Here is an 11,944-nt window from a genome sequence, read left to right as displayed (position 1 = left end):
ATAACTGTTTAAGTTTTTAGGTGTGGCATAAAACACAACAGCATTATGCCACAGCTTAGTCATCAAATATACATGCATGATATTTTATGCATCAGGAGCCAAAATTGCAGAAACCAATTTCAATTTATACTAATAAAAGTCACTCAGCTGTCAAGGTTTTTAAAACTTTTGTTTTAAACCATTGTGTCAAATGTGCCTGAAAGCCATAAAATGCGAGGTTCTGGTGTCACCTGAGCATGCAATATGCTGACTCCAAGTCCCCCCTAAGTCCTTATGCAAACAACCCTCCTGTGCTGGAACAATACTCGGTATGTTTAATCAAGTCATTTATTACTGATTCATTTATTGGCTTAAAAATACATGACAACTGAATTTAGTGGTGCATTTGTGTATGTAAAATTCCATATCAATCTACAGGAGGGAACAATGAAACGCTGTTCTGAACGTCAAGTATGAGCAACCTGTGCGTCACAGAAATGTTGCATTCACAGTATGCTGGAATTATTCTTATCATACAATATTGTATGTCTGTTGATACATGATCGTGCTGTTACTGTGAAACTGAAAAATCAAAATGATTCATTACATTTGACTCAGCTTTCTTATCGGTGGTTTAGGAATATGAATAAACTGAGAATATGTTCGCTGTCAAAATAATGATTTCGCTTAAGTTGAATAAATCCGCATAAAAGCTAAAGTATGTGGTGTTTTTGAACCTTTTATATTGCTTCAAAGGCCATCTACTTTCCCTGTCACGTCTATAAAACATTAACTCCCTTCTCATGTTTACTCGGTTTGGTGGTTGGGTTTAGATTTTTCCGACAGCAGCTGAAAGTAGCACCGCTTGCTGCCATCCATGCATCCAGTCCTGTATGTGGTACCTGCTGGCTACTTAACTTAGCTAGCAGCTTTACCTATTAGTCACTTCTGTTTAGGAATAATAAAATGAACGAGAGACAAAATGATTTCCTTTCGTTTTCCGCTCGGTGTGCAGATGCGTTTTAAGGAAAACATGGAGACCATCCATTTGATTTTAGTATTTTAGCTGTTACGGCGTCTTGCTGAGTCCATTTTGCGTGTAACTGGAAGTGGAAAAGACAAAGAGAAAAGAGCTTTCCAATAGCTAGAATGGTTTGGGCCTAAAAAGAAGACAAGAGGTAAGGATGCTCAATGTCACAAAAGATGCTATTTGGGGATTGGTTATTCATGATGATTATCTGACATTTGGAGTGACTGTTAATTTAAATCTCCGCAGAAAAATTAAGTGGTTTCGAGGCTAGCTAGCCGCTAGCCTAGCCTTTAGCAGATTCAGCTAGCTAACGTTATGCTAAACCGAAGATGCAGGTAGTCCCCTAGGTAGCGTGTTAGCCTTTTGCTAAATTGATAGACACTGTAGCCACTTTTGAGTTTCGATGACAGTAAACTTTACTAATAGTTGAAATGATAATAAAGGTTAATGTTCATTTCATTGGAGCGGAGGCTTTCGGTTCCTGAAAAGTAAGTCAGACACCGTAGTGATAGCGATCGTGTTTTTGTTCCTGTAATGTTAGCTAACAGGTCATGACGTCTGGTGTTTGTGTTTTTTTTCTGTTAAGCCATGGTTGACATAACTTACACATCTAAGTTTGTCAACTAGTACTACTTTGTGTTATGGACAAGGGGATGTTTATTATGGGATGGCACGAAGTTGAATAAAAAACAGAAGCTGCTCACAGTTTGTTTATCATGTATATATACAGTTTAGTCTAGTACATTAAACTCTCTAAACTGGGAAATTGAAGTATAAGCAGTAATTGTTTTATTTGCTTGCAGTTTCTCTACCGTAAACAGATTATTTTTTAATAATCCAGTGCCCACATCAGTCGTCAGTTTGCTCACAGTGGCTAGCAGAAACTTTGGGTTTGTTGTCTTGCAACCAGCGCACATCGTATTCTGCATTTATTATGCTCACGAGATTAGTCTCGGTGCCACTCCTAGCTGTCCCAAGCTTAAATCCTAACCATTTACCTCAAAAATTACCACTGCGTAGGAAGGCAACACAATAGCCGATGTGTCTAGCTTAGATTTAGCAAAGGGACAGCTGATGTGCTTTTCTAGGAAGCCATTTTACGTGCCACAGTTGGGGGGGAAGGGCCAGTAAATACATCACAAGTCCAGAGTAACTCTCAACAGTTATCACCAGTGCACGTATACATTTAGCAAGACACATTTGGTGCATAGAGACAAGGGAAGAGCAATCAACTTGTTTATCTTGGCTGACACATCTTGGTGGGGAAGGCCTAAGGTCATGAACTCATTTATGGCAGGTAGCTGTTAACTGGTGCAGCAACTGTAGTCAGGTGGTAGATGGAGGTTTTAGGCTGTTTGAGTTGTGGGTGCAGTTGTTTACGTAGTACACTGTGTATTCCAAGAGTGTTTTCTTTTCACGTAGACATACAGTAGCAACGATATTGCTTTCATGTTTAACTTAGACAGAGAAAACACTTCCCTCCTCTCTTAGACAGTGACGCTAACTGCAGCTTACTTACCAGACTAAAACATTACTTTGTATAAGAAATTGCTTAGCAACACAATTTCTTGATACACTTGGCTCCTAGACATGCTTAATATTCTAACTTAATAATTTTCACATATGTTTTTTTTAAACGATTAAGGTGATATTTCATCTTTTTGTGGCATGTGGAGATGTTGAAGTGTGAGATGACCAGGTGTTGTATATTTGGATTAGGGCTAACACAGAAGCACCAAGGGAAATCTTAAGTAGCCATGTGAGAAACTAACAGTTATGTGATTCTATAATGTCAGTATTGTTAAAATGTGAGGATACTAATAAAACAACTTTTTTAAAGCAACCAGATGAATAGGTTATTTCCTGAAATATTGTTTGTCGTTCCATAATAAAAGTCCTTATTCAAGCTAATGCAGTCCATGCAAACATGGTCAGTGTGTTTTGGCAGATAAAAGGTTTTTACTGCGTCTTGTGCTCCCTGTGACGCAGCACACTGTGAAATCCTCTTCACTTCCTGTTTAGGTTTTGCTCTATGACTTTTAGTATAACTGCTTCCTCTGCAGCCAAGCAAAGGGCACATGCACATGTTTCTGCTGAGATGTTATGCTGACTTGTTTGTCCGTTCCAGACAGAAGAGTGGGTGCTTGTTTTCTTTGGCTTTGACACATCCATTGTACATTGCGGTAGTGGTACAGTAGGATTTTGCAGGCTGGATATTTGGGAAATGGGCAGTCGCTAGTTTCAGAGTGTTCAATAACAAGTGCTTGTACAAGATGGTTGAGCTGGCCTCCACAAACTGGGTAGCTCTTGTCTGATTTAACCAAAGTTTCAAGATTACTCCTGTATCTAGTCTCACCATCTTTGTCTTTAGCTTTCTTTGATACCTAATGTGAAGTCAAAAACTAATCATTGTAATCATAGGGTTTGTTTATTGTTCACATGCTGCTGTTTTTTTCAGTTCTGTTCTTTAACACTACCCACAGTAAGAACTAATTGTATTTCTCAGCTAAGGTCTGTAAGTTTATAATCAAATCTTATTTCCTTTACAAAGAGAAGCTTGTGGAAAGAAAGTTGTTTGAAGGCTGCCAGTTTAATTAGCTCAAATCTAATCAGACATCAGCAGCTCTTTTTTTTTTTTTTTTTGTCCCTCGCTGCTGTTGCTCACACAGCAGAAAAATATGCTACTCACTGTGTCCTGACCTCATGCATCTGTTCTTCAGCTTTTGTTCTCTAGTATGTGAGTTAAGCTCTCATGTGGCTGTATAGTCCGGTGGAGGTGAAGCTCATTAAGGCCATTTCATTTCACAGATATGTCATAGATCTGCAACCTGCAGTACTGCTTCGTCATATTAGTCTTGTAATTATAACATCAGTCATAGTTTATTGTAGCAGTAGTGCTTCTGATGAACCACAATGAAATTCATTGGCACAACTTTTTTTAGAGCAAGTTAAGTGCTTTGCAGTAACAAATGGATCAGTGACATGAACAGTAAAAATATGACACAATGAGAAGTACAGGAAGTACAGCAAGTGGTAATATATACAAACATGCATAAAACATTAGTTATGTAAGTATATAAGTGTTTCAAAAGACACTAGTGTTGCTAACTTAAGTCACTTCTGCAGAAATGTTTGGTCACAGCATGTATCAAAGCGTCAAGGGGATGTAGACATGTATTTTGAGGTTCAGCGTAGTAAGCTACAGTTGAGCATGTTTCTATTTGTGGGTAGGCAGATACTCCAGTGTCAAATTTAGTCCAGACTGTTCTCAGAGTAATAAGATTGTGAGTGATTTATGGAAAGCTATACCACATTACAGAAGTACCTGTGGCTCCTAATATAAAGTTGGGGTAATGTTTGACCTTTGTTGTTGTTGTCGTATGTGATACTCAGCGCAACATGGATTTGTATGATGCCTGCAGTTTTAAATTGCTTAGGTTGTGTTTCAGCTGGGTAATTGTGGTTTCCAGAAGGTAAAATTACCATAACTAAGGAATGGGTTTCAAATGTTTCAATTAGGTAAACGTTACTGTCACAGGCTAAGCCTGAAGTTTAGGGTAGATCTGTATGACTAAGCCAAGGTTAGTCTTACAGATCTACTAAGGTTAAGGAAGGAAGGAAGTAAGGTTTATTTAGTATAGCACTGAGTATTTCACAGAGCAAAGTCACAAAGTGCTTAACACCATAAAAGTAGTAAAGAAAGAAAACAAACAAAAAAATATAAAAAACAGACACAAAATTACAAACAGCAGTCTCCACAAGGTGAGACAAGTGTACTGAACATCCTAGAAACTGCTGAATTTAAACTGTATCACATGGTGTATACACCATGGTATGGTGAATCAATATTTACTTAGGGCCAAGGGTGGGGTTGTAAATTTAAACCCTAGTTCAGATATGGATGTAGTCAGTATCATGCCCAAAAAAAAAAAAAAAACACTTCTTGACAAGCTTGGTGTGCACATAGAAGGGCTTGAATGACGCAGGTTCTTAGGAAATGTTGCCAAGATAGTTGAGGGTAGTGTGTCATGTTCCATGAACAATGTGTCAGAAAAAAATCTGAGCGTTGTGTTCCTTGTGTCAAAGCTGATATCGAGAGCCTTTTCCTTCTGAGCTCAGCTGATGTTATTTTGAAGATTATTGTTTAAGTTCTATTTTATGATCTTTGTGTGAAGACGTAACCATCCTGGGGGATTGTAGTGTAGTCTTTGAAATTTACATATACATGATACATCAGCATCAGAGTTTTGTGTTGACTGAGAACAATCCCTCTCGCAGCTCAGTAAAGAGGTTTGCTGGATATCAGATGTAAAAAGGCTCCTAAGTGAATATGATTAATTAGTTTGTAAATGCTGAGCAGTGACAGTGCTCGGCTCTGATTGGTAAATGCTACCAGCTCCCCCTGATTCAGATAATGCACGCCTGCTGAGTGGAGCCATTCTAGACAATGACTCGGTTCAAATGCTTCAAACCTGCCTGAATGAAAGGATATAAGCAGTTGTTTAGAGAACATGCCAATCAAGACTTTTGATATGTTAATTGGAGCTAATCTGAAGCTGTGTAGAAATATTAAAGGGCTTTTTTTTTTACTGCGGAATGAAGCAGGAACTAAAGAATTCTCAACAGCCAGCCTTAATCCTAATTTTCACATTGTCTTCTTCAAACATCCTAAACACAGAAAGTCTTATTCACTATACCCTGTGGTTTGAATGAGACAAAGTTTCTGCTGTACTGATACAGGAATATATCTTTGCACTTGCAGAAACTTTAAAAATTATAATACATTGTAGTTTCTGTTTATTTTAACGTCCCTGCATTTCCAACAATCATAATTTTTTGTCAATTTCTGACTAAGTCCTTGTTTGAGTTGCTTGTGTTCTTGACAGCATTCCTTGCCAAACAGCTGCTTATATGAGGCAGGTTTACAGCATTTGAATGGACACTCCCTCGGGAATTCCTGCCGTCAGCAGGTTTGCTTCAAAAAGCACCAGGGGTGGTGGCACTGGCTGCCCATCTGTACCCGCTACTGAGATCTTGTTGTTCTCTTTGTAAACTGCATTTATGAGACACAGGAAACCATTTATAACAAGGTGGTAGTTTTGGGTTTGTTGTATGAATACATTTGACTCAACATTTTTTTTACATCCACAATTCTCATGTGAAAAACTTTGAGTGAAAAGGTTTTATGAGCTGTTAATGCAAAAGTGGGACTATTTGTGATCCTCATAGATGGTGCTGAGTGTCAGAAACCTGCGGCTGTTGTTGAGATGTTTAGATTCCATACCAGATCAGTTGTTTCACATAGCTTCTAAAGTGCCAAGTTATGTTTTCTACTTCATGGGCCTTATTATTGATTAATCAACCAAGAGTATTAGCTTGCTTCTATTTATAAAGTTAAATGGTTTATATGATTGATGTTCTGAAAATAACTGACTACTCCATGCAAGTAAACCGAGAGAGAGGTAGAGATAATAAAATGCTTTTGCTGTGTTTTTGATTAAGTATTGAATTAAAATGATTCAGAACTGTACAGGTTTCCAAGAACATCTGCCCTGATCATAAAGACCTGATACGCATTTCAAAATTTCACAATAAAGTGATTATAAACTGAGTCAAAGGGAGTTTCCCTGACTTTGGACATTTTAGGTCAGGTTTTTCTTGTTTTCAGGATTGTTTTTCTGTTATTCACTTATCTGGTAAATGACACCATGATTAATTAATACATCAAAAAGATGAAAATGATCTGGAAGAATCACTATGCGTGGAATATTTGTCATATTTGAAACAATGATAATCGTTATTACTTCATACTTTGAGCCGTTAAGTTTATAAAGAATTCCTTAGTGACCAAATTAAAGCAAACATTCATATATCAAAGCAAGTGCAAGAGAGATTAAACTAGAAGACCAAGATATTGGGGAGAGAACTAGACCATAAGAAGAAATGATAACATCACAGATTTAAAAGAATACACAAAAATATGTTTTTCAAAGAGATTTAAAAGGTGGTATGGACTCGGGTAAGTGATTCCAGAGATTGTAAAAAACTGGTCATTAGAGCTGAAACGATTTATTGGTTAGTTATCTATGTGTATCTAACTGTGTTAGTCATTTTTCAAGTGAAACAGCATGTTTACACAAGTCTGTTTATTTGTATAACCCAAATTCACAAATTACATTGACAGCTTTAAAGTCTGGACAGCATTCAGTTCAGCCTATCCTTTTATAATCCTTAGGAACTGTGTTTCCGGCTAGCATCTGAAACCGCTTGTGTCGGACTATTTCTGTAATTTTCCAAAACTGATAATTCGACATATATGCACACTTCACATGCCACGATTGGTCAGCTATGTGTAGATGGGAGAGCGTCTCTCCTCTCTCTATCAAGGCCAGAGTTTTGTTGTGCCTTTCAGTGCAGCCTTTCAGAACAACTTTAAATACATTGGATTTCCAACTTGGTCAGACTGCATGTCTCAAGCTAGTTCTGAAAAACCATAAACCAACGACTGCTGCCTTGATCTGGACATGGGAAAAACTCCACAAAAGAAAAAAACACTTTAATGGATGAAAAAGGGAGTAACAGAGGAACAGAGGAAGTCTGTTCCTCTGTTGCTCTTCTTCCAGGACTGACAGACATTGTACACACAGCAGATAAAAGTAGCATTAGTAACATTACAATAATATTTTTTGAAGAAAAAAACTGCTAACATATAATGGTGGGTAAATATAATAGAAATACGTCAAAGAGTTTCAGACAAAGTGTATAAGATGTTATCCATGCTGTTTTTGTACCAGATAAAAACCCTTGCGACACGTGATAACATATTTGTCAGCATGTGTCATCATCATATGTGGCTGATGAAAATGTCTCTGGTTTGTTAACAACCAGCACGCCGGAAACTGCGCGCTGTGTCTTTAACAGTGTTGCTTTGCCCTGTGCTCAGGGCATATTGGGGGGAGGGAGGGAGGGAGGGAAGGAGGTTGTTGATGGAAAGGCGGGCTCTCATTGGCTGGGCTTTACTGAGGGCAGTGACATCACTTCGGAGGAGAGGCCCTGTGGTGTAAAATAACATCTCCTTTTATGGGACGAGGCAGACCGTTCCATTCTCGGAGAGAGGGGAGATTAATTCCGTCAATGCTGCTTTGCTCCCCAATGAACCTCTCCCTAATTGACTGTTTTGTAAATTAATATTTACTAAAACCAATCTAATTTTTAATGACTTTAATTTTGAGTTTAAGTTGAAGGTGCACTAAATTATATCTTTTCTCAAAGTATCCTCAACACCCTGAAAAAGGGTTTTACAGTTTTAGGCTGGATGGCAATTGTTTAACAGATAGAGATGATATAGTGCTTTCATTTAATGTGTTTTTAGGCTGAATTTATCCCCTAAAAATTATTCCCACTGAACCAAGATGTTTTCCCTCAGCTTTCTTTTCTATTTTAACTAGTTTGTGTTACCTTATAGTCCATAGCTTAAAGGAATGAAGTGTTTATGGGTTTGGTTTCTGCACAAGTTTCTATCTGTCCAAGCACTATTAATATCTATAGTCAAGCTGATATTATATATTAATTTACAACTTAATATATTAAAGAATGTTCAAAACAGCTCAGATTGGTTATATTAAAGTAGATAACCACACCAAATCACATGAATTTCACTAGAGCCAAAAAATGAAATGGCAGCTTTAGCAGGACTTCATCTGTTTTGGTTCCCTTCTCCATCATGAACTGATTTAGCTGCTGCCTTATTTACTTATGTGGATTAACAGACTGAGTAACCAAAATGTCATTTCATCAAAATGGATCATTTTCATTCACAGATTAAAATTAGAGGAACCACACCCAGCCAAAGTACAGACACTGCATTTTGGTTTTCAGCTTTGCCAGATAATTATTAACTCTGTTTTTACCAAATTATGTAACTCCTCTGTTTTGCCTTTGTAGTGCAGCAATAGTGCTTTGACAGTTTTTACAAATGCCTCATCCTCAAAACTATGCTCATTTTCCCTGTGCTGCTTTCCAATAATTCATAGGTTTAATTAATTGTGATTAAAGATTCTTCTACTCCTCACTGAGCAGTTTTTCTCATACCTGAATCTTAAAATTGGCACAAAGTCACTCATGGATAGGAGACAAGCCAGATCTCTCTTGTTCTCTTACATTCACTGTTTACATTTACACACCACACACACAAACACAAACCCTTACACTCCCTGAGCTTGCTTTAACCTCACAGCACCGCACAGATAGAAAGAAAAGTTAAGGCCGCCTCTTGACTTCACTTAGCATGTGACTACCCCTGCTGTTAGCGGACATGGTATCTCCCGAGAAGGAGCAGTCACCTCCCCTCCCTAAGTCAGATTTGTCTCCACTCCAAGGAAATACACTGTACCATCGAGTGGAGTAAAGGAACTGTAGTTACACTCTTCCAGCTGGACGCCCACAGATACATTTAGAAAAGGGCCAGGTTGTCTTCACTGAAGGAGGTTGGCACAGAAATTTAGGCTGACAAGTCATGACGAGAGTACTTCTGAATCCCTGGGAGATCCTCTGAACCCTCCTCCCCTCCTCCTTCCAATGTTTCAGTGGTTGGGGCCATGGCCTCTCAGTCAGGGTAAGAAATGCACAACTAGTTGGCTGCTTTACTTATTTCCTTTGGTGTCTGGTAGAAATAAAGCACTTCGTTTTCTGTCTCACTCTATGTATATATACACATAAGTCATTTTACAAAGTCATATTAAAATGTTTTTGGTTGACTTTACATAATGGTTGTGTCACAGAAGCCCAGTCCTGTATTCATGGTGCTCAGATAACCATCAGTTCTTCCCCTTTTTTTTTTTTTTTTTTTTTGCCTGTGTTGAAGACGTGGCCTGGCTGTTTTGTTGTTATGTGACTGAGAAAGAGGCAGATGAGCTGGTTAATTTAGGTACAGAGTGAACTGCCTTTTCAACCCAGCAGACTTTGACCTTTTCAGTCTGGCACACACTGTTGAATGATTACAATAGACGTAGCTGGCTGGTACTCTTTGATAATAATAAATGTCATTTAGAATCATGTTGTCTAAGAAGAGATTTGCTTAGGCAAGATTTTCTTTGTTTTGAAGCAATCTCCTTTGCCTTCCTTACCATATTGGCAACTTATGGTTTCGCTCCAGGTGTATCCCACATGGTCCTGATATTGGGATTAGACATGAGTGTGTGGTTTTCTCAAAGGCCACAGGTAGATAGTGGTTCAACTTGCGGTTATTGAGTCACATTTTGTTTTTAGAGCCCACCGCTTCAGCTACAACCCTCACAAAGAAATAAAACAATATGGGCAAGGGGAAAACCCCAATACTTAGCTTAGGAAATTAAAGATTAAATTTGAAACTAAGGTAGACGTGCTGTCTGGCATTTGGCATTAAGTGATTCTGGGGTGTTATGACACCCTGGGGGACATCCCATCCACCATGCTGCAGCAGTTACTTATCCATTGCGTAAGATTGTTCTCGCGCAGTGACGCTGTCTTTTTTGACAATAAGCTACACATGCACATGTCAGCGCCTATGCACCATATTGTTGGTGTGTTGAAAACCAGCGATGTATACAGAAGTGCATTTTTCAACCTGTTTCAGAAACTGTTCTTTATGCCCAACTACACTAAAAAGGTTTATATCAGTCCACTGTAGCAAAACAAGGTCCACTGTCATATTTCACTACTATTGCCTTCTTTAGCTCTGTTCATATTTACCTATCTTCAGAGACACATGATTTCTACAGTTAGTCAAAAGGGATCTCTTAATTTTTTGGCCTTACTAATTAATGCAGAAACTCTTCTTTAGAGTGGACATATTTACAGAAAGGCATATGGTCCTCTTGTAACTTTTTGAACTTTGTTTTGGTTTGCTTCTCCACATAACCTAGTTTAAATTTTGTTGCTGGTCTGAAGCCAACTTCAAAACAGGTCAATCTCAGAGGTTTGCTCCATATTCACACAGTCACATCATAACACCAACATGACTTTTTTTTACAGTCTTTCTTTGATTCGGGTACTTGGTGTACTTCCTTTTTTATTTATTCAAAAACAAAAGCACACTTAGTTTTTTTTCCCACACAGAGAACAAGAGTGACCTTTTAAAAAAAACACAACATAGGAGAGGAAGCCTGCATTTTGTTTTTCATTTTCACTAAGCCGGATTACTTGAAAGAGGCAGAGGTACTTGTCAGTGAAGTTATTTTGATGTTTGGAATAGCACAAAATAAAACTGACTGTTGGCTGGTAAATACTAACATTTATGCTCCAGTATTGTTGAAATTATCAACAAGCAACTGAGCCTTTCCATTGACAATTCCTTTAAGTGCTTTACTACAGTGTCACAGGGTGTAACCTCCTGTTCAACTAATAAAAGCCAATAGATCGGTCAATTAGCTGGCCAGAATGGACATGGGCAGTGTTTACAAACGACTCTGGGCCTGGGGCATTAGCTCATATAGCACCGTGCTAACAGTGACCCATTCACACATGCAGTCCCACTCCAAAACTGACATCCAAAGGCTCATTTATATGTACATTTGGTACCAGCATACTAAAAGCACCCTTGGCACATCATTCAGTTTCATTATTTGTCTGACCAATGAACATGTAGAGAGCTTTATTTCCAGGGCATGAAACTGGCCTTTTCTTTGAACAGTTTTACAGCATTTATAGCATGAAAGACCTTCAAATGATAGTTGGTACTCAGCTATGACTAATTCACTAGCATGTGGTTGGAATCACTCTTCCACACTGTTAGCTGTAGCAGACACTTGAGTTGTTGCAGGTTTGTTATCATTGTTACTCCAAAAGTGTGTCTTGTTTAGTTTTTGACAGTGTAATGTCTGGGTTTGGTTCTTTACTGTGCTTTAAGTCATGTAAAAGCCAGAGGTGATAACAGTGGGGTGTTGATGGATGTTTGTG

The 11,944-nt window shown here is 38.3% G+C and overlaps 1 protein-coding gene across 2 annotated transcripts in view; it reads left to right on the top strand.

The window, feature by feature from the left end:
* The first annotated feature begins 846 nt into the window (after nt 1-846).
* Nucleotides 847-11,944, top strand: part of aff4 (AF4/FMR2 family, member 4) — a 29,745-nt gene continuing 18,647 nt past the window's right edge. The window contains exon 1 of one of the 2 annotated variants that reach the window (XM_018691485.2): nt 847-1,157. Coding sequence is in view for 1 of the 2 variants with exons in the window: in XM_018691484.2 (XP_018547000.1) it covers nt 9,607-9,623 (17 nt within the window). In the remaining variant the exon portion in view is untranslated. Of the gene's footprint in view, nt 1,158-9,254; nt 9,624-11,944 lie in introns of those variants that run through there. The other variant, XM_018691484.2, reaches the window with a different exon arrangement.

The sequence above is a fragment of the Lates calcarifer genome, linkage group LG20 (genome assembly GCF_001640805.2).
Source record: "Lates calcarifer isolate ASB-BC8 linkage group LG20, TLL_Latcal_v3, whole genome shotgun sequence".
NCBI lineage: Eukaryota > Metazoa > Chordata > Actinopteri > Centropomidae > Lates > Lates calcarifer.
The sequence above is the reverse complement of the archived record's forward strand: the minus strand, read 5'-3'. Positions and strand labels throughout refer to the sequence as shown.